This window comes from Pelophylax lessonae (assembly GCF_965119305.1).
Source record: "Pelophylax lessonae genome assembly, chromosome: 12".
Taxonomy (NCBI): domain Eukaryota; kingdom Metazoa; phylum Chordata; class Amphibia; order Anura; family Ranidae; genus Pelophylax; species Pelophylax lessonae.
In genome coordinates this window covers 206,705,756-206,729,343 of record NC_138779.1, presented here as the reverse complement: position 1 = coordinate 206,729,343, position 23,588 = coordinate 206,705,756, and the positions used below count along the sequence as shown (strand labels likewise).

The window sequence follows — 23,588 nt, the reverse complement described above, 5'->3', positions numbered from 1 at the left end:
GTCTGTCTGTTGCACCTGAGCTGTCAGAACAGAGCCGATGTTTCTTGTATAGTTCTGGCTCCTTTCTGTCTGAGTGAGTCACAGGAGGAATGATATCAAATGCACTTCGCCTGTGAGGAGACTGACCGAGATACAGGAACCTCTATCTTCCTCCAGCGCAGCGCCGCTCCTGAGTATTCAGCCAGCATTTCCCACCAGCAGTACCCACAGCAGTACCAGCCAGCACTGCCAGCCTGAGCCAGCAGTACCAGCCAGCACTGCCAGCCTGAGCCAGCAGTACCCACAGCAGTACCAGCCAGCACTGCCAGCCTGAGCCAGCAGTACGCACAGCAGTACCAGCCAGCACTGCCAGCCTGAGCCAGCAGTACCCACAGCAGTACCAGCCAGCACTGCCAGCCTGAGCCAGCAGTACCCACAGCAGTACCCACAGCAGTACCAGCCAGCAGCACCCACAGCACAGCAGTTCTTTTCAAAACTTACCACCGCAAAGGGTTGACTGCGCTCCAGACTGACCGAAAAACTGGAAAACCAGTTGCGAGTAGCAACGTCAACAATACCAGCTAACATCACACACCTCACCAAAGAGAAGCAGTTCCAGTCATCACATTACGCGTGAGTTATTAAATGTTTGACCAAATATAACAGGCTCATTTTTAAGTTTATAATTTTGTACGGCCCTCGAATGATGTTATAAATATCCAAATGGCCCTTGGCAGAAAAAAGGTTCACCACCCCTGCCCTAAGGAATAATACATGATAATAAACTTATTTATTAGGTTGGCTTATTTTTGCTTTAACTAGATTACTACTCCTTCAGATACACTTACCTTGGTGCCTTTGGTCCCAAAAGAATCATTTTTTATTCTACTCAAATCAGAAGTTCCGGATTTGGAAGCTTTGTTACCTAGAAGGAATCTTAAACACAGAGAAGGGTTTGGTGTCATTAGTAGGGAGAACCTGGCAGTAAGCTTTTGTGGGCAAGAGGCAGAAGCTTTGTTATTTAGCAACACAATGAGAAATTATTGTGGTAACATCTCAGTGGAAAATGAAGAAACATAAACTTTCAGTACTATGCTATGGCACGCTAAGTCATGATATGCATACTGGAAAAACTTTTATGGGTTTACAAAGTACTAAGAAAATGCCCTTATAAAGAGAAAGTATTGCAAGTGCAAAAGACGAGACAAAAACACCAGCCACAGATTATAGAGGAACTGCAGTCTGCTCACATAATGTGTAATAAAAACACAATTGCCATTCTGAAGTTTCCCTCCAACCACTTTGCATATTATTTTATATATACTGTGACTCTATACTTGCTAAATATGCTGCAGAAATCTCCCTCCACTAATTCTGGCTGCAGCCATTTTAACTGTGGGCAGCTGAAGCTGCTACTGTTTACTTCCTTTATTTACACAGACACACAGGGTCTGGAACCTTTTTGGCTGAGAGAGCCATGAACACCACCTATTTTCAAATGTAATTCCGTGAGAGCCATACACTATATTTCAGGGGTCAGGAACCTTTATTTAATATTCATATTCATGGGTCGCAGCTATACAGTGAGTAGATGGAGCTGTGTGAAAGTGCCTGGAGTTCGGTTGGGAAGAGAGCGGAGCAGGCAGGTATGCAATGAGGCCGGAGTGGTGAAGCGCCTGCAGGCCTGCGAGTTATGGAGGTTAGTATAGGCCCTGAGAAAATGGCGGCCGGCCGCGAAAGGCCTCAGAAGTGGATGTGAGAGGCAGCTCCCGCGGGTCCCTGGGTGTCAGAGGGGAAGGAGATCGAGTCTGTCGGGGCACAGGGAGCTGATGGCAGGTCTCTTTACCGGCCGGTGATTGCCAAGGCCCTCAGATGCACAGCACAGGAGCCAGCGGCGGTACCGTGAGTAGGCCACGGGGTCTGTAGCGTGACAATCTGGTCACCCAGAGACAAACTGAGTGTAGTGGTGGGTAGCCCACAAAGTGTACCGTCAATAAGTGCAGAAATCTCCTTGGCACCAGGCACAGCTACGCGGACGGCACTGGATTGAGTGGTAGACGCAGCGGAGCTCTGGGACTACACGTCCAGCGCGGTTCACATCTGGACACGCCCTCCTTTATTAAATATTTGTCTGCCAGATGCAGCCATCAAAAGAGCCACGTCTGGCTTGTGAGCCATAGGTTCCCTACCCCTGCAGGCATAAAAACGTAATTTCAATGAAGTCGTTGCAACGTCTAACTGTTCCTTTATTCCTTTAATCCTTTTTTGATTATTTATGTTGGAAGGTATCCTACTTGTTACCAGGCAATCCTTTACTGTTCTGAATTGTTCATTTATATTGTTGAACCAGAATTCTTTGGAAAGAATAAAATACAAAATATGCATTGAAAAGTTTTTATTCTATCTTATCTTCTTAACATTTGATAATCAAATCTTTTTTTTATCTCATGGATAGAATGAGAGAAACAACGTATATATCATACAAATCATTCCATGAACACTTACCACATACACTGCATATATCATTTAAGGAAAATATGCTTATAAAATAGTTTACCATTTGCCAATAAAAAACAAAATATGTCCCTGGATTTCATTTTAAAAATCTGGTCACCTTATGCAGGGGAGAGGAAGCAACTCTAACAACGGATGGGCCATAGGAGCCTTTGGGTGACATCCAGTGGCGGCTGGTGCTCCATGGGCCGGGGGGCGGCAGACCGACCACACCATACCCCCCACCCGACCACACCAGCTCGCTCTCACACCATACCATCCCCCCGACACCGGCTCACTCACCCTGGACTGAAGTGGAGAGCAGGCGGCGGCTTCCCCCAGCGGCAGCGGCAGCTTCCCCTGCGTCTCCCTCCTCCTCCTTAGCCATGGCCTCTCCTTTCGGCCAATCAGGAAATGGGTGTCAGGACCCGCTTCCTGATTGGCTGGGAGGAGGATCCGTGTGATAATAGCGAATATTAATTTGCTATTGTCACACAATTGGGTGGGCTCGGGGCGCAGAGCCCACCCTTTTGTGAAGCCTATTAGAGCCTCTGGCTCTAATCACGTGCTGAAAAAAATAAAAAAAAAACATTGGAATCCATGCGTCCGGCGCCCTGCATGTAGATTAGTGGGCCGGACGCATGGATGGGGGGAGGTGCCCCTGCGCCCCCAATGCACCAGCCGCCACTGGTGACATCATCGCTCACAGGCATTACCAGCCGTTGTTGAGGTCTCTCTCCTCTCCCCTGCAGCCGCCGCTGGCTGACACAGGGGATCACATGACCAGAGCAGGCTGAAAATAGGTACATCTTTCTTGCACAGGTTAGTCAGCATAGGTACCAAAAATAAAAGCAGTTTCATGGGATCCTAAAACCATATAAATACCCAATCACTATTGGGAATGGCACTTCCTAATAATCTTGTTACCGTTCGGTCAATTGGGACCGGGAGCTTCAGCAACTATGGGTAAGTATAAAGCAAAAAAGTTCAAGTTCCTTTACCAGGGTGGTCAGACCTCCGGGTAAAGGTCCTGGTAGGAGCGCTGATAGACACTGAGCTCAGGTTCCCTTACCAGGGTGGTCAGACCTCCTGGTAAAGGTCCTGGTAGGAGCGCTGATGGATACTGAGTTCAGGTTCCCTTACCAGGGAGTCAGACCTCCGGGTAAAGTCATGGTAGGAGCGCTGATAGACACTGAGTTCAGGTTCCCTTACCAGGGTGGTCAGACCTCCTGGTAAAGGTCCTGGTAGGAGTGCTGATGGATACTGAGTTCAGGTTCCTTTACCAGGGTGGTCAGAATTCTGGGTAAAGGTCCTGGTAGGAGCACTGATGGATACTGAGTTCAGGTTCCCTTACCAGGGTGGTCAGACCTCCGGGTGAAGGTCCTGGTAGGAGCACTCATGGATACTGAGTTCAGGTTCCCTTATCAGGGAGTCAGACCTCCAGGTAAAGGTCCTGGTAGGAGTGCTGATGGATACTGAGTTCAGGTTCCCTTACCAGGGAGTCAGACCTAAGGGTAAAGGTCCTGCTAGGAGCGCTGATGGATGCTGAGTTCAGGTTCCCTTACCAGAGAGTCAGACCTACGGGTAAAGATCCTGGTAGGAGCGCTGATGGATACTGAGTTCAGGTTTCCTTACCAGGGTGGTCAGACCTCCGGGTAAAGGTCCTGGTAGGAGCGCTGATGGATACTGAGTTCAGGTTCCCTTACCAAGGAGTCAGACCTCCGGGTAAAGGTCCTGGAAGGAGCGCTGATGGATACTGAGTTCAGGTTCCCTTACCAGGGAGTCAGACCTCCGGGTAAAGGTCCTGGTAGGAGTGCTGATGGATACTGAGTTCAGGTTCCCTTACCAGGGAGTCAGACCTCCGGGTAAAGGTCCTGGTAGGAGTGCTGATGGATACTGAGTTCAGGTTCCCTTACCAGGGAGTCAGACCTCCGGGTAAAGGTCCTGGTAGGAGCGCTGATGGATACTGAGTTCAGGTTTCCTTACCAGGGTGGTCAGACCTTTGGTTAAGGAACTAAAAAGAAGAAAATTCCCCTTGGGTATGGGACTTTATGGGCAATAACCAAACCTTGAGTAGTAAATATATTTTAATAAATGTATTAATGTTGTACATTAATAAATATACGTAAAGGTCCTGGTAGGAGAGCTGATGGATACTGAGTTCAGGTTCCCTTAACAGGGAAATTTAATTGTATTTCTAAATGGAAAAATCATATGATAACAAAGCATTCCATCTCATGTAGTGCAACCATGGTAGAAGGCATAGCTGGCAGTAATCCTAGTATCTTATCCTGGCCAAGGTCATAATTATATATGGGGGTTATCACAGTGTAGACACACAGTTCAAGAGCTCACAACTTAGTCTGTTGCATTGATTGGATTGGTCAGACTTGGTCCGGTCTCCTGGAATTTTCCTCATGGAGCTAATTAACAACTGCTCCCCATTAATAATTGACCATCAAGCCTTTCAAGGAGCTAAGCTCAACTCCAGGACAGCAGTTCAGGCAGTAAGATGGATTATAGCGTGGCAGCCGTATTTATGTGTCAATGCCGTCACTGTCAGCAAACCCACTTTTTAGAGTCGGGGTAAGCATTTTTTTTATGCAGCCACTAAACTGTGATAAATTGGGTTGAAAATTGCTCTGCCCAATTCCTCACATTTAGGACAGTGCTACATGAGAAACCAGATACTATCTTGATCTTTGTCAGCTTTTTTACTTCTATCTTTAGACTTTTAAATAGAAGTAAAAAAGTGCTGTTAGGTGACAAAGATCAAGATAGCCTCTGGTTTTCCATGTAGCACTGTCCTGACTGTGAGGAATTGGGCAGAGCAGTTTTTAACCCAATTTTTTCACAGTGCCCTGCCCTGCTGTCACCCAGTCCTCTGCCCTGCTGTCACCCAGTCCTCTGCCCTGCTGTCACCAAGTCCTCTGCCCTGCTGTCACCCAGTCCTCTGCCCTGCTGTCACCCAGTCCTCTGCCCTGCTCTCACCCAGTCCTCTGCCCTGCTTTCACCCAGTCCTCTGCCCTGCTCTCACCCAGTCCTCTGCCCTGCTTTCACCCAGTCCTCTGCCCTGTTTTCACCCAGTCCTCTGCCCTGCTCTCACCCAGTCCTCTGCCCTGCTCTCACCCAGTCCTCTGCCCTGCTTTTACCCAGTCCTCTGCCTTGTTTTCACCCAGTCCTCTGCCCTGCTCTCACCCAGTCCTCTGCCCTACTTTCACCCAGTCCTCTGCCCTGCTCTCACCCAGTCCTCTGCGGTCACCCAGTCCTCTGCCCTGCTCTCACCCAGTCCTCTTTGGTCACCAAGTCCTCTGCCCTGCTCTCACCCAGTCCTCTGCAGACATGCACTCCTCTGCCCTGGTCTCACCCAGTCCTCTGCCCTGGTCTCACCCAGTCCTCTGCTCTGCTGTTACCCAGTCCTCTGCTGTCACCCAATCCTCTGCCCTGCTCTCACCCAGTCCTCTGCCCTGCTCTTACCTAGTCCTCTGCGGTTACCCAGTCCTCTGCCCTGCTTTCACCCAGTCCTCTGCCCTGCTTTCACCCAGTCCTTTGCCCTGCTTTCACCCAGTCCTCTGCCATGCTGCTTTCATCCAGTCCTCTGCGGTCATGGAGTCCTCTGGCCTGCTGTCACCCAGTCTTCTGCCCTGCTGTCACCCAGTCTTCTGCCCTGCTATCTCCCAGTCCTATGCTGTCACCCAGTCCTCTGCCCTGCTCTCACCCAGTCCTCTGCCCTGATGTTACCCAGTCCTCTGCCCTGCTCTCACCCAGTTCTCTGCCCTGCTCTCACCCAGTCCTCTGCGGTCACCCAGTCCTCTGCCTTGCTCTCACCCAGTCCTCTTTGGTCACCCAGTCCTCTGTCCTGCTCTCACCCAGTCCTCTGCAGTCATGCAGTCCTCTGCCCTGGTCTCACCCAGTCCTCTGCTCTGCTGTTACCCAGTCCTCTGCTCTGCTGTCACCCAATCCTCTGCCCTGCTCTCCCCCAGTCCTCTGCAGTCACCCAGTCCTCTGCCCTGCTCTTACCTAGTCCTCTGCGGTTACCCAGTCCTCTGCCCTGCTTTAACCCAGTCCTCTGCCCTGCTTTCACCCAGTCCTTTGCCCTGCTTTCACCCAGTCCTCTGCCATGCTTTCATCCAGTCCTCTGCGGTCTCGCAGTCCTCTGGCCTGCTGTCACCCAGTCCTCTGCTGTCACCCAGTCTTCTGCCCTGCTGTCACCCAGTCTTCTGCCCTACTGTCACCCAGTCCTATGCTGTCACCCAGTTCTCTGCCCTGCTCTCACCCAGTCCTCTGCCCTGATGTTACCCAGTCCTCTGCCCTGCTGTTACCCAGTCCTCTGCCCTGCTATCACCTAGTCCCTTGCTGTCACCCAGTCCTCTGCCCTGCTGTTACCCAGGCCTCTGCCCTGCTATCACCCATTCCTCTGCAGTCACTCAGTTCTCTGCCCTGCTGTCACCTAGTCCTCTGCTGTCGCCTATTCCTCTAATTAAGGTAATGCCTCACCTACAGTGGCTTTCTGGACACACAGAAAAAAGTGTCCCTAAAATGTTTTTACACGGTTCTTCTGGGGCAAAAAGCGACATGGAGGTAAATAAAAAAGTCTCTAAAAATGCATTTTTTTTTTTTTGCAGCCACCAAACTTTGGGCTGAAAATTGCTCTGCCCAGTTCCTCACAGTCAGGACAGCGATACATGAGAAACCAGATACTATCTTGATCTTTGTCAGCCTTTTTACTTCTATCTTTAGACTTTTAAATAGAAGTAAAAAAAGTGCTGTTAGGTGACAAAGATCAAGATGGTATCTGGTTTCTCATGTAGCGCTGTCTTGACTGTGAGGAATTGGGCAGAACAGTTTTCACCTTCCAAAATTTCAAAATGGAAAAAAAAAAACATTTTGCCCCTGGTTCTACTTAAGACCCTTAACGCTGGAGCCTCCTCCTGACCATTTAGGAGCTTCTGATTCTGGGAGGTTCTGTGGGGTTTATGATCATGTGACCGCCGTGATTGGCTAGCACAGCGGTCATGTGATCAGAAAGCTCCAGATCGCAAGTAGCGATCAGGAGCTTTCCGTTAGGCAACGGTAACTGTGCCGGGAGCACACAGGACACGCGCTCACGGCACATGTTTGTTTACATTAAGGTACTCAAATATGCGGCCTCTCTGAGTCCAGGACCATCCACTGAGAGGCCATGTGGCCTCGGCTCCAAGAGGTTACTGCTCTAAAAAGCAGCATGGTGAAATGAGGATGAAGGGGAGATGAGCTTCTCCTTCACTGTCCAGTTACAGGCTGGGGGCTAATCCAAAACAACCTGGGCTCAGAGGAGGTGAGTTAAATGATGCTACTGTCCTTTACCTTGAAATGTAGAAGACATCTAATGCCAGAAAAAGGTACAATGGGAGGGGCAGCTCAAATTGAAAAACTGAGTATGCCAACATATGCTCCTTTTTTTATTATTTTTTCATGGGCTATTTAGGACATGCACAACTATTTAAAGATTATGAGTGAAACTTGGAGGCTACCTACTGGAAATACTAGATACACTCTTGTGACCCTGGGTCTCTCTATGTAGGATTGAAGGAACACAATCCACACCATGAATGTGTAGAGATTACTGTACACTCACATGGACCATACACTGCCTTTGACCAAGCTATTCCTACTAGGGATGGGGGTTCAGGTTTTTCCCTACCAAGAGTTCTTGGCAAACCCCTGGGATTTGCAAGGTTCGCGATTTTGGCTAAAAGAAAAACAAATAATGCAGTGCATAGCCTTTTCCTCTGGTCAGTTGAGTCACAAAAGGCAATAATGTGAAGGAATGGATAACCCATCCCTCTCTTTATAAATAGGTGGGCTCAACATTTATCTAGGTGGTTCCAAAGATGTTGACTGCTGCAAAACCCTCAGTCTCAGATAGATGTTGGCGGGGCTGCGGGTAACAAGGCTCTCATATCCACATTTGGTGGGAATGCCCCAAGATTAGGCCATTCTGGGCCGAGCTTAGGAATTTGATTTCTAAAATAGCAATGGCCTTGATTAGGGACAACCCTGTGCAATGCCTCTTCCATGGTACCAAAACTCCCATCAGGGTATATAAGAAGAGTATAGTCCCACACCTATTAGATGCAGCTAAAGGGCTAATTCCAATCTATTGAAAAAACCCACAACTTCCTACTATAGAAAACTGGGGAAAACAGGTTAACGAAATTATGGAAGATGATAAATTGGTCTGTACTAGGGTTGCCACCTCATCCATTTAAACCAGGAAATACATTAATTACACAGGTTCTGTGGCTGATTATGGTGGTAATTAAACTCACTTCAGTGGTGGCCCATCCATTGGGGGCGCAGGGGCACCGTCCCCCCATCCATGCGTTCAGCCCCCTAATGTACATGCAGGGCGCCGGACGCATGGATTCCAATGGGTTTTTTTTTTTTTTTTTGAAGCACGTGATTAGAACCAGAGGCTCTAATAGGCTTCAAAAAAGGGTGCGCCCTGAGCCCACCCAGTTGTGTGACAATAGCGAACGAATATTCGCTAGTGTCACATGGATCCTCCTCCTGGCCAATCAGGAAGCGGGTCCTGAGACCCGTTTCCCAATTGGCCGAAAGGAGAAGCCATGCCATTGGCCAAGGAGGAGGAGGAGGGAGGAAATGCAGGAGACTGAGGGGAAGCCGCAGCCGCCGCTGCTGCCTGCCCTCCACATGGTGATTAACCCGGCGACCCGGGGGAGGGGGTAAGGTGTGCGGGCTAGTGTGGTCCGGGGGAGGGTATGGTGTGGTCCTTCTGCCGCCCCCAATGCCAATGGAGCACCAGCCCCCACTTACTCACTTAGTACCTTATGTGCATTATATCAGCCTCAGAGCCTGTGCAATTAATATGTGACCTAGTTTAATGGGATGAGGTGGCAACCCCTAGTCTGTACCAATAGTAAAAGATCTGAAGAGTTTTTTGTTAAATGGGAACCATGGATCAATTATAGCATAGCGAATAGGAGTCCTTAGCCCTCTACCCCCATGAAAGGCAGACGTTACTCTTTTCTCTTTCGTTTGTGGAATTTTGTCTACAGGGTATTCAGGAGCACTAGAAACTCAGAAACCACCCCTATTTTTATGCATAGGGGATTGTATGGAGGAATTTGTATGAGGTCGTTTTTTTTTAATGTTTGTTAGTTAAATGTTTTTCATTTGATTGTAAAAAGAAAAAATGTTCAAATAAAAATTATTAAAAAAAAAACAAAAAAGGTCGGCTCACAGCAGCTATATTGCGAGCAAGTGTTGAAGCTGTTCGGAAGAGCTGTGTATGAAGAGAACAGAGGTGGTTCTGGCCAGCTCACTAGATTGCTTTTAAAAAAGCCTGGATTCTTTCTTGGGTGTACTTAATATAAATGGGTACTAATATTTATAGGTAAAGTTGATCCAGGGAATATCTGATTGGCTCTCTGGGGGATCAGGAAGGAATTTTTTTCCTTGCTGTAGCAAATTGGATCATGCTTTGCTGGGGTTTTTTCACCTTCCCCTGGATCAACTGTGGGTATAGGATTGTGTATACGGGATTGTATGGTTGGGTTTTCATTTGCTTTTTTTTTTTTATTATTATTGGTTGAGCCAGATGGACTTTTTTCAACCTGACTAACTACGTACTACCAAACTTTTTATTTTTTATTTATTTATTGGCTTCTTTTTTAGATGTTGATACAATTCTCTAATGACAATACCCAGCTTGCCATGTTTTTTTTTCTGTTACAATAGCTTACTTATTAGCCCAACAACAGGGTAGAATTGAATAACAAGATCTGCCCCCATAATGGAATTTAATAATGTTCTCAGCAAGATTCTCATGAATTTCAAACTAAATTCACAAAACTGCTTGTGTGCTCTTTCCTAGTTATAAAGAAGGAACAGTGAGTTGCATAAAATGGTGACTTTCAGCTTTCAATCAATTGTGTCAATTGATAACAAATATATATATATATATATATATATTTCTATGTCTGTTTTCTGTATACAGTATTATTAGTAAGTGATAATAGTATACTGTACCTCCAAATGAAGAAGGCAATCAGTAACAATGAGAATATGCATGCAACAATAATACCCATCCTATTATCTCTGTTCACAATTGTTTCCACTGTAAAAAAAAAAAAAAAGAAAAAATACATTATTATCATCATTATCACCTTTAATTGGTCATTTTTCCCTGCATCTTAGCCAGTTTCTGAGCCATCATTAAATCTTTTTTTATTTATAAAAACCATAATTTTATCCACCAGTTTTATCATCAACTTTGTTGACCATTAAGGCCCGTACACACATGCAGATTGTCGGCCGAAAATGTTCGGCCGCCGAACGATCGGCCAATTTTCGGCTTGTTAGTATGATGCTTCCGACAGCCGACAGCGCACTTTCGGCCGAAAATAATCTGTCGTGCAAGCATTAAAATTTTTGTATGCCGACACCAGAACGGCCGATTGTTCGCAAGTCAATACAGAATTCGGTTGACAGACAGCAGATTTGCAAGACTGGGCATGCTCAGAAAAGAAAAAACATAGAGAAAGTTAACCATCACATGACATCACTTCTGCAGTCGGCTGTAGTCGGCGGACAAAATTCTTGTGCAGTCTTTTGCACTTTTCAACAGACACGACAGCCCTGGACAAAAGACGGCCAATCGTTCGGCCGACGATCGGTACGTGTGTACGAGGCTTTAGCTGCCAATGTTGTAATCATCACTATATTTTTGTTGTGGTACCCCTCTGACTTCCTCTATTTTGTAAAATTCATATATATATATTTTTTTTTTTACTACTATTTATAATCACTACTAGAGCTCTGGGGGGGGTATCAGGTTGGTTTCCAGATTTGTTACATCTCAATGCTGTACATTAGGCACCAAAAACAGGTAAAGCAACCTCTACCATCCAATCACTGAGCTTTAACCTGACCCTATCGTGCAAGGTAGATGACCCAATTACTGAAATCTCAAACAAACTTTACAAATGTTGAAATTATCTTAAAATCATTTTTAAAGTGGAACTTTACCCACTACAACTTGACAAAAATAATGTTCTTTATGTGTTTGCCTTAAATTGCCTCTAGCATTGCTCCTGTTTCATCTTGCTGGAGGCGGCCATTTTGCTGAAGCCCAGAGCCCCTGAGCAGCAGTAAACCTTAAGGCTGTCAGCAGATCGACCTCAACAACAATTTGACACAGTGACGAAAATAGAGGGCAACTGAGCATGCGCAGAGTAGAATGAAGCAGTGTATTATTGGATTTTAAACTGTATAGGCACTTATTTTTAATGTTTTACATAACTATACCAGCCTGAAGTGATCTAAGAGGACTTAATTTTCTGACTAAAGTTCCACTTTAATCATTTGAAATCTGCATCTTTTATTTAATTAATAATCTCTGGTGATTCTATCATGAAGGTCCTTGTTCGGGCACTTTCTGTTATAGGGTGACAATGTTCTGTCCCCAGGGGTGGACTGACAACTCATGGGGCCCCCGGGCAATCAGAGATCATGGAGCCCCCTGTGTCCACACTCAAGCCACACAAAGCCCCATCTACAAATTGCAGCTCAGCCACGTAGAGTGGGCATTTAAATATCTACCACAGCATAGCCTGCATTGAAGTTCCTGGCTTCTTTCTGTAGTGTGTAGCCTCTCGTGGGGCCCCCTACTGACCCTGGGCCCTCGGGCAGTGCCCTAATCCCCGAATGGTCAGTACGCCCCTGTCTGTCCCTGTCTGTGCTCCTGCATTGTCATCATATCACATAAACACTTGGTGGAGACTATAGGCAGCCATGCCAACAAGTGGCGTGGTCCTCCGCTGTCAAAGGAAGCCGATCCAGAGCAGTGTTGGGCAACCAACACTGAAACAAGACATGTAGACAGGAAGTGGCTTAACAGGCTAGAGGAGATAAGAAGCACTGAGATGCACCAAAAGAGGAAAGAAGTTGGCACTAATATATTTCCAAATAAATGTTACCAACCAACAAATGTCTAAAACTCTACCACAGACTCGTATGATGAATAACATACTTTTAATAATGTTGAGTTTAGCTGCAGTTTGACTTGTTTGGCCGTTAGGGAATGTTGCCATACACAGGATGCTTGAATTCTTATGATCTCTAGAAGTTAGAAGATAGGTTAGTTCAGATGTTTTCAGATACTTCCCCTTCCCAAGGTCCTTGTTATACTCTGTCAAAGGCAATCCTGAAATGTTCCAGTTCATAAAAGGTGGACTGGTGGCACAGGTATGTTCTACAGAACAGGTGACCAGAGTTGGCGTTCCAATGACTATCTCTCCAGGCACGGACAACACCGGCTGAGGTGGAACATCTAAAGAAGTTTAAAGAGTTATGGTTACATTTTGTTTAAACATTTCTGAAGGAAAAGTAAAGATTGAAAGCTTGCAACTGAAAAAACATTTAAAGTATGAGATACTATGATTAACCACTTAAGCCCCGGAAGATTTTACCCCCTTCCTGACCAGGCCCTATTTTGCGATCCGGCACCGCGTGATTTTAACGGACAATTGCGCGGTCGTGCGACGCTGTACCTAAACAAATTTGACGTCCTTTTTTTCCCACAAACAGAGCTTTCTTTTGGTGATATTTGATCACCTGTGCGATTTTTTGATCATGCGCTATAAACAAAAAAAGAGCGAGAATTTTGCAAAAATAACAATATTTTTCAAATTTTTTTACATGAAATTTCCCCCAAAAAAATGTAAAAATCTAAATTTTTTAACATTTTTGGCCAATTTGTTTTCTGCTACCTATGTTTGGTAAAAAAAAATCACAATAAACGTATTTTGATTGGTTTGCGCAAAAGTTATTGCGTTTACTAACTAAGGGAGTGGAGTTTCCCGTTTTTCCCATGCAGTGCCATTTAATTAACCGCTTAAGCCGCGGAGGATTTGGCTGCTCAAAGACCAGGGCCTATTTTGTGATTCGGCACTGCGTGACTTTAACGGACAATTGCGCGGTTGTGCGACGCTGTACCTAAACAAATTTGACGTCCTTTTTTACCCACAAACAGAGCTTTCTTTTGGTGGTATTTAATCACCTGTGCGATTTTTTGATCATGCGCTATAAACAAAAAAAGAGCGAGAATTTTGCAAAAATAACAATATTTTTCTAATTTTTTTATATGATATTCCCCCCCAAAAAAATGTAAAAATCTAAATTTTTTAACATTTTTGGCCAATTTGTTTTCTTCTACCTATGTTTGGTAAAAAAAATCACAACAAGCGTATTTTTATTGGTTTGCGCAAAAGTTATTGCATTTACTAACTAAGGGAAAGATTTTTGTCATTTTTGTTGTTTTTTTTTTTTTAACGAGTAATGGCGGCGATCTGCGATTTTTTTTGCAGGACTGCGACATTGCAGCGGACAGATCGGACCCTTGACTGACATTTTTGACACTTTTGGGGGTACCAGTGACATTACTGCAGTAATCAGTGCTATATATATGCACTGTTACTGTAAAAATGACACTGGCAGGGAAGGGGTTAAGTTTATTGGAGAGGGAGGGGTTAAGTGTGTCCCTAGGGGCGTGCTTCTAACTGTGCAGGGATGTGGCTTTACATGTAACAGCAGAGATCTACGGTCCTACATAGCAGGACCGTTAGATCTCTGCTGTTACACAGGGAAGAATGACTGGCGGCTTTGTTTACATTAGTCGCCTGCCTTTCTCCCTTCACAGCGGACGATCGCGAGTGACCGGCGGACATCGGGTCTGCCGGTCACACGGGCAGGGGGGGCCGTGAACGAGCGGGGGCAGGAGCGCGCCTCCGGCGGCGCACGCTCGCCCCCTATTGGCTCACAGGCTAGTGACGTACCGATACGTCACTTTGCCTGGCCGGGGCTGACAGCTGCAGTATATGTACTTGCGGCGGTCGGCAAGCGGTTAACATTATAAAAAGGTTAGAACTGCAACAAGAACAGAAATACCACCGACAGTGCCAGATTCAGAGTTTGGGGGGCCTGGGGCAATTCAGGTTCCTAAGGCCCTCACACCCATGTACATGTGTACCTGGAAAATATTTGAGGATGTTTTTCCTCTGAAAATCTCGACACCAAATGTAATGTTCAATATTTTTTACCTGTAACCCATAACTGAACATTTTTCGAAACTTTTCTATGAAACGGAAACTTCATATCGCCAGGATAATACGCCTTTTCGTCTTTTTTTGTCACTTCATGAATTAGGAGAGTGCAGTTGTCCTCTGGACTGCCTATGAGTGCTGCTCGATTTTTATACTCAGTTGATGTTTCAGAAGGATCTGAACTGTATATAATCCTGGAACCCGGAATACGCTTCACTACGTGCCACACCACCTTTTTATTCTTTGGTTCTGTTGCAGAAGCTCTGACCATACAAGGGATCTCCACACAGGAGCCAATCAATGCTTGGATCTCAGATGGGAAATTAAATTCCTTTCCCTGAACAGTGTAAGTTGCTGTTAAAAAAAAAAAAGAACTTGGGGTTAAAAATGCTCATCCAAAAATGTGTGATAAAATTAAAATATCTCTTTCTAAAATCTCTCTTTTGGTACTGTCAAGGTCCTTAAATAGCTCTAGGGTCCTTTTGTGCAGTTTTAAATCATGCATCCTTTCTCAGTAAGAATCTAACATAGTGGAAAAGTAGAAATAGTATCCTTAGAAAAAAAAAAAAAACAGATTTAAACCCTCAGTGGATGACATATTCTTAGGTCAATAAATCACTATCATAAATGTAGCACTGTCCCTGTAGGGCTTGCTGTGTGATGACTTGTTGGGCCTCCTCTGACTACCTGCAGACAGTCACTTAGGGTACAGTTCACACATTCATCCTTACTCCCAATGGCTCGTTACTCAATAAAACAGTCCAGGGTTTTTTTGGTTTTTGATATTTATTGTGGAACTTGGATGGTAGAAGGGAATAGTGGGATACTCCAACTGGAACTATATACAGTTGATAAGGGTAACTCTAACTTGGCCTCATCGGGTTGCTTGTGGAAGAAGTCTCACTAATCTGACCATACTGCCACATGTATAGAAAGGGTTAAGTCTCCTTGCTCTTTCTCCAGCAATAGACTTGGTAATCTGCATTATCTTCAGAAAACTCTCTAGCATCCCCTTTACTGACACCCTTCCACTGACTCTTCTAGCTGCAGGGATGGACCCCCTCAGGTCAGGTCCCTTGACACAGATCTGCACTCACTGTATGCAGAACAAGATCCTTACAGTGTCTCCCTTCCAATCAGCTCTGCAGGACCTCTGGGTTCAGTTCCTCTCTAACTCTTTAGGCTCTCAGATGGACCCCCTGAGGTTGCATAAAAACTTCTACAGAGGAGGAGGCAACTGTCCCCTAACTCCGGGACTCCGCTCTCCAGCAGAAAGACCCCCAGCACAAGTGCTCTTGGTATTTACACTGAGGCACTTTCCTCTGCCAATCACCAGAGCTGGTACTAAATGCCTGTGCACTAATTTGTAAGGTTTCCTCCCACTGTCCAATGTGCCTCCCTATTGGACCAGTGTGAAGCACTTCAGACAAACTGAGTTGCACCTGATGACATAGACCCGCCGCCGCTTTTACATTTAGTCGCCGAGATCAGGGAAGTCACAGGGGTAGGAGTGGATATGATTTCATGTACCTGCGACAACAGCTGATGTGGTGTAACGTTAAAAAACCCTACCCCGTGAAAATTCCCTACCCTCTGGAGCTGTGTGCATGCGCAGTGGTAAGCTGGTAAACAATAACCCACAAATGGTGCAATATCTAAAAAAATAATAATAAATAGAAATGGATAACAAAGATATATTCAAATCAAACAATGGATGCGAAGAAAATATATATATATATAAACCGATGTCGTGACAAAAGACCCACAACCGAAGATATGTGAGTGATTTCCAAATGAATGTGCCACGTGATCTGTATCAACGTGAGTGAAAAAAATGAATATAATAAAATAAAAAAAGTGGAGAAGTGAAATTCCACGAGTGGCCACTAGGTGGCGCAAATAGCTTGGTACAACCTGTATGTTGATGTATGGAGATGTTCCTTTTCGAGATGAACGAGCAGTCAGAGAAGTCAGCGGCGGGTGCCCTGAGTGCTCACATGAAAGGAAAAATACCCCATGGTGAATAATAGTAACATACAGTTATAAAATAGCGGCGTAGTAGACTCACTCGTACAGTAGATCAAGATCAGAATAGTCGTGTTCGCCGGGAGGCTTCCGCGTTCCACGGCCGACAACCGGAAGTGACGTTTGACGTCGGAGACTCCGCCCTACGCGTTTCGTCACAATGACGTCAACTGGAGCGGCGTCAACATAGCGTACTCCCGGAATATTTATAGCCGCCCGTATCCAGGTAACGGAGGGGACGGAACAAACACCGCCATCTTGCTACTCCCTCTCCGGAAGCCATATTACTCAGCCACTAGCTTCATTATGGATGTGCAGGGGAACGGCCATACTTCATCATATCTGATCTCATTAACCGGTTGCCGACCGCCGCACGACTATATACTGCGGCGGTCAGCCCCGGCCAGGCAGAGTGACGTATCGGTACGTCACTCGCCTGTCACTGACTTGCGAGCCTATAGCGAGCGGGCGCGCGCCCGCCGAGGCGCGCGCCCGCCGCGGCTCGTTCACAGGCAAGTCAGTGCGTGTGACCGGCGGACTCGATGTCCGCCGGCCACACTACGATCGCTCCTGTGAAGGGAGAAAGACAGAGCAGCTTGTGTAAACAAGCTGCCTGTCAGTTCTCCCTGTGTAAAAGTAAAGATCTGACCGTTCTACTATGTAGAACGGTTGATCTTTGCTTTTACACCAATAGCAATGTCCCTACACAGTAGAAAGCACGCCCCTAGGACACACTTAACCCCTCCCTTCCCAATAAAGTTAACCCCTTCCCTGCCAGTGTCATTTTTGCAGTAACAGTGCATATGTATAGCACTGATTACTGCAGTAATGTCACTGGTAACCCCAAAAGTGTCAAAAATGTCAGTCAAGGGTCCGATCTGTCCGCCGCAATGTCGCAGTACCGAAAAAAAAATCGCAGATCGCCGCCATTACGCGTTAAAAAAAAAAACACCAAAAATGACAAAAATCTTTCTCTTTGTTAGTAAACGCGATAACTTTTGCGCAAACCAATCAAAATACGCTTTTTGCGATTTTTTTTACCAAACATAGGTAGCATAAAACAAATTGGCCGAAAAATGTTAAAAAATTTTGATTTTTACTTTTTTTTTTGGGGAATTTCATATAAAAAAATGTGAAAAATATTGTTATTTTTGCAAAATTTACGCTCTTTTTTTGTTTATAGCGCGTGATCAAAAAATCGCACAGGTGATCAAATACCACCAAAAGAAAGCTCTGTTTGTGGGAAAAAAAGGACGTCAAATTCGTTTAGGTACAGCGTCGCACGACCGCGCAATTGTCCGTTAAAGTCACGCAGTAAAAAATCGCAAAAAAACCCCTGGTCCTTTAGCAGCCAAATCCTCCGGGGCTTAAGTGGTTAATTTGTCCGAGTGTGCTACGAGCCTTTAAGTTTCTAAAAACATAACTTTATTGTGATCATTTAAAACATGCTAAAAAAGGCCGAATTATAAAAAATACATAAAACAAGAGGGCCATATCTACGTATATCTCATACAAAGCAATAAAAAAATATATAAGTGTGAAGAAAATTTGTGAGATATATATACATAAATATATATAAAAATAAAAATAAAAAAAAACATAAATAATAAAATTAAAAAATAAAAATAAAATAAAAATAAAATTAAAAATTAAAAAATAAAAAATAAAATATAAAATATAAGAGAGTGTGTATACAGAAATCCTCGAACTATACAGGACAGGTCTTATGCAGTCTATGTAAACACGCAAGGGGCATCAAAAGTGAGGATGGTTCAGTGCGGATAAAGACTATATCAATTTTGTGATACCTGTGCAGAGGATTCAGGACATGGAAAAGTATGTGCATATATATGTGTCAATGTTACTAGGTGAGGAGGAAAAACAAAGAGGGTGATACACACCAATGTGTCAGCGATCAATGATGCTGGATGAGAAGGTCAGGTGCCAATATATTCAAGAAAATGATATATTCAAAAGAATGTGAGGATGAAGCACTGAAATTGTATACTTTTGGATTGCAAAAAAGGAGGGATTCCGTGGATGCTGGAAGAGAAGGGTAGTACAAAACATACCTGTGTGTAAAAAATTCTTAAAACGGTATGTTTTACGGTTAAGGTAAACAACTGATAAAAAGCCACAAATTATTGGTAAAAACGTCTAATGGTAAAAAAGACTGGTTTTTAAGAGCTTTCTAAATGAGACTATATAAAAGGACTGGTTATATATAAAAAAGTAAAAAAATATTTAAATGTTTAAAAAGTATATAAAAATTGTAATAAAATAGGGAGGATAAAGGAGTTGGATGTTCATGTATCCGTAATAAAGCAGTTCAGGTCTATGTCAGTATTTAGTCCTTCGGGCCGGAGAGATCTCATCAAGTAAATCCACTTGGTTTCATTGCGTGAAACCATTCTGCGTTTATTACTACCTCTCCAATCGTCTTTGATCTTGTCTATCCCATAGAATATAAGGCCCGAGGGATCTTGACCATGTGCCTCTTTAAAGTGCCTAGAAAGGGTGTGTTTCTCAAACCCCTTTCTAATATTTTTGACATGTTCGCGTATCCTGACGTACAACTGTCGGGTAGTTCTTCCGATGTACTGTAAGTGACATGGGCACTCAATGACATATGTCACATAGGAGCTGGTACACGTGATAGTATCTTTTATCCTGAACGACTCTCCTGTGGTGCTAGAAGTAAAGTTGGTGATCTTTCTCGGCTGTTTTTTATTCGTATTGCACGGTAGGCATTTCTTGCATCTAAAAAAGCCATTAAGGCTAGTCGGAAGAGTGATCCGTTTTGGAGGGTTAATCACATTTTTCACCAGTTTGTCTCTTAGAGTTGGGGCTCTTCTGTATATGAAGGTAGGTTTCTTTGGTAGAATTTTCTTAAGTGTCTTGTCTGCTGCAAGGATGGGCCAATGTTTTTTAATTATTCTCTCCACCTCTTTATGCTGTCTATTAAAACCGGTGATGAAGGCAAATTCATAGTCGTTCTTCTTTTCTTTTTTATCTTTATCCCTAATGAGTTCCTCCCTATTCATATCTCTCACTATTTCCTTAAGGTTTCTCATTTCCTTCTTGTTGTATCCCTTCTCAATAAATCTCTCTATAAGGAGATCTGCTTGTATGTCATAATCCCGGGCATTACTACAGTTAATACATATACGTAACAACTGTCCTTTGGGGATATTCCCCAGCCATTTAGGATGGTGGCAGCTCCTCTTTGGTATGTAGCCGTTCTTATCGGTCTTTTTAAAAAATGTCTTACTGAAAATACTTCCATCCTGTTTGAACAGCTCTAGGTCCAGATAGGCTATTTTTTGTTTGTCCCAGTTGCCTGTGAACGATAATCCATATCTGTTTCCACTAATTTCGTCAAAGAAAGTCTGTAAACTTTCAACATCCCCTCGCCAAATCAGGATGATATCATCTATATATCTCTTATAGTATTGCAAGTTGGGTCTTTCTACACTAAAAATCTGTTCTTCCTCCCATTTCTGCATAAAAATATTTGCAACACTAGGTGCATATTTGGCTCCCATCGCGACGCCTTTGGTTTGTTCGTAATACTTCCCCTTATACCAAAAATAATTGGAATTCATGGCCATTTGCAGGCCCTCAAGAATAAAGTGCATCTGTGCTTGTCTGAGGTCAGTGTATTTGTGCAGCGCCCATTCAACACTATCTAACCCATCACTCTGTATGATGTTAGTATATAGGGAATTTACATCAATAGTTACCAGAAGGTCTTCTTCTGTGACAGTTAAATTTTTAATTTCATTTAGTAATTGTTTACTATCCCTAAGATATGATCTCCCCTTGGGGACCAGGGGCTGCAAGAATTTATCTAAATACTCCCCTAGACGTGAGTGCACTGAATTAATGCCACTCACTATGGGGCGTCCTGGGGGCTTTTTTTCATCTTTGTGAATCTTGGGTAAAAAATAAATAACAGGAGTTCTTGCTTCTTCCAACTGGAGATATTCCGCTTCCTTACTGTTTAAAATGCCCATCCTCTTTCCTTTTTCAATAAAATCCTTTAAAACTTTTTGTAGTCTCATCTTAGGGTTTCCACGAAGTTTCTTGTACGTGTCTTCTGCGCTTAATAGCCTTTCCAACTCCTCCTCATAATCTTTTTGGTTTAAAATGACTAAACCACCCCCTTTGTCAGCGGGTCTGATGACAATCCCCTTCTTTTTTTCAAGTTTTCTTATTGTGTCCCAAATGTTCTTCTCTTTCCTCCTCTCAATTTTCAAGTTCCTAATTTCATCCTCTACCATTCGTTTGAATACTTCCAGATTTTCGTTTTGTGGATTTTTGGGATTGAAGGTCGATTTATTTTTTAAAGTAGTGTGTTTGAATTTAGTGGGTGCTGAGGGGGTGGTTTTGTTTTTCTTGATCTCAAAGAATTTCTTTATGTTAATCTTTCTGATATATTTTTGAAGATCGATATAGGCTTCAAACTTGTCCAAATTCTTATCAGGGGCATATTTTAGGCCTAAATCCAAGATTTTTAATTCCTCCTCATCAAACATTATTCCACTGAGATTGAATATTCCTTTTCCTAGTAAACCCTTCTTCTTTTTCTTTGTCCCTCCTCGTTTTCCCCTTGGTTTTCGTTTCTTCCGTATTCGAAGTACCTCGGTGGTTCTTCCCTCCTGTTGGAATTGAACCCTTCTGGTCTCCATGTTTCTCCTCGATATCCTTGGGGTCTTGGACCTCTCTGTTCCCCCCTCCATGGAGTGTGTCGGCCATTGGGTGGCCCCTGGTATCCTCTTTGCGCTCCCCATTGTCCTTCTCGTCTCCAAGGTTGTTGCCACCCATGGTTCCTCCCACGGTCCTGTTGCCATCCATTTTGTCTTCCTTGTTCCTGTTGCCATCCGTGGTTCCTCCAGTCGTTGTAATGTCTTGGTGGGGCCCCTCCTCTCGGGGGCCTTCCCCGATTGCCTCTTGGAAAAAAACTTCCATCTCTGGGGGGGCCTTGATCCTCGTATCGGACTTCTGGACGGTAACTTAGCGGGGCAAATCTATTGGATGTGCTAACACGGGCTTGGTTTGTTCCTGGAGTTCTATTTGCTCTGGTATTGGTGTGTGTGTTGGACCTAGAGTTGGACGTTGATGGTTCTGGTTCCCAGTCTGTATCCATATTATCTTCAATTTCGGTTCCTGGAGTCCTGGGTGTCCTGGGGGTGCCTATTTCCAACCAGGGATCGTTCTCATCATCTCCCATTTCAGAGGGGTCCCTGGATGTTAAATCAATGGGATCCACACTGCTGCCTTGTCCATTATAAAGTTCATCCAATTGCCATTTATAAACGTTTTGGTTTCTATAATCCAAAATATCTCTTTTGTATTTCTTTTGCTTCTTAGCCTGTATCGTTTTATCATATTTTAATATAGATTCTTGTAAGCTCTTCTCCTTATTTTTGTACTCAGTTGTTTCTGCGTGGGGGGCTAGTTGTTCCTTCAATTGGACAATTGTGGCTTCTATTTTCTTTAATTTGTATTGTCTCCTCTTAATAATGATACCTAACAGTTCCTTTTCACATTTGTTGAAGAAGTGATACCATTCCTCCAGCAAAGCGGTGTCTGTAATGTGGTCATTGGGAGATATATCCCACCTTAGTCTCCTAGGTGTTATGCCCTCTCGGCTGTATTTTTCTAGGGTGGCGATATCCCACCAGACCCTTAATTGCTTCTCCATGTTTTGTTTTAGTTGTTTGAAGGAGCCCTCCATATCTTGTCTTTGAATTATCGTGACTTGGTCAAAAATCTCTTCCACATTAACATTTCTCCCAGTCATATATTTAAATATATCCATTGCTGCTAGGTCTGGTTGTATACCCCCAAAGGTGGTAGACACAGATAGTATTAAAGAAATATGACCAGCGCTACGGACTAGATGTTTGGGAGAGAAATATATTAGATAAAGGTGTAAGCTGCCCCAATCAGACCTTGAGTGTAAGGTGCAAGTGTTATAAAGGAAGTGTGAAGATTGGTGGTGGCGCTACCTCTAAAGTAAAAAATGCCCCTTGTGAAGTGTAAGGGGAAGTATACTGGTAAACAATAACCCACAAATGGTGCAATATCTAAAAAAATAATAATAAATAGAAATGGATAACAAAGATATATTCAAATCAAACAATGGATGCGAAGAAAATATATATATATATAAACCGATGTCGTGACAAAAGACCCACAACCGAAGATATGTGAGTGATTTCCAAATGAATGTGCCACGTGATCTGTATCAACGTGAGTGAAAAAAATGAATATAATAAAATAAAAAAAGTGGATAAGTGAAATTCCACGAGTGGCCACTAGGTGGCGCAAATAGCTTGGTACAACCTGTATGTTGATGTATGGAGATGTTCCTTTTCGAGATGAACGAGCAGTCAGAGAAGTCAGCGGCGGGTGCCCTGAGTGCTCACATGAAAGGAAAAATACCCCATGGTGAATAATAGTAACATACAGTTATAAAATAGCGGCGTAGTAGACTCACTCGTACAGTAGATCAAGATCAGAATAGTCGTGTTCGCCGGGAGGCTTCCGCGTTCCACGGCCGACAACCGGAAGTGACGTTTGACGTCGGAGACTCCGCCCTACGCGTTTCGTCACAATGACGTCAACTGGAGCGGCGTCAACATAGCGTACTCCCGGAATATTTATAGCCGCCCGTATCCAGGTAACGGAGGGGACGGAACAAACACCGCCATCTTGCTACTCCCTCTCCGGAAGCCATATTACTCAGCCACTAGCTTCATTATGGATGTGCAGGGGAACGGCCATACTTCATCATATCTGATCTCATTAATTTGTCCGAGTGTGCTACGAGCCTTTAAGTTTCTAAAAACATAACTTTATTGTGATCATTTAAAACATGCTAAAAAAGGCCGAATTATAAAAAATACATAAAACAAGAGGGCCATATCTACGTATATCTCATACAAAGCAATAAAAAAATATATAAGTGTGAAGAAA

At 44.1% G+C, this 23,588-nt stretch overlaps 1 protein-coding gene across 1 annotated transcript in view; it reads right to left on the bottom strand.

Annotated features, from left to right (window-relative positions):
- Positions 1–23,588, bottom strand: part of LOC309569005 (sialic acid-binding Ig-like lectin 6) — a gene marked incomplete at its 3' end in the record, with an annotated part of 47,938 nt that overhangs the window by 5,996 nt on the left and 18,354 nt on the right. Inside the window, exons 3-6 of the mRNA XM_082274766.1 lie at positions 14,577–14,933; positions 12,509–12,808; positions 10,507–10,594; positions 807–915 (exon numbers count right to left, since the gene is read on the bottom strand). Of these exons, the coding sequence (XP_082130892.1) occupies positions 807–915; positions 10,507–10,594; positions 12,509–12,808; positions 14,577–14,933 (854 nt within the window). The remainder of the gene's footprint in view (positions 1–806; positions 916–10,506; positions 10,595–12,508; positions 12,809–14,576; positions 14,934–23,588) is intronic.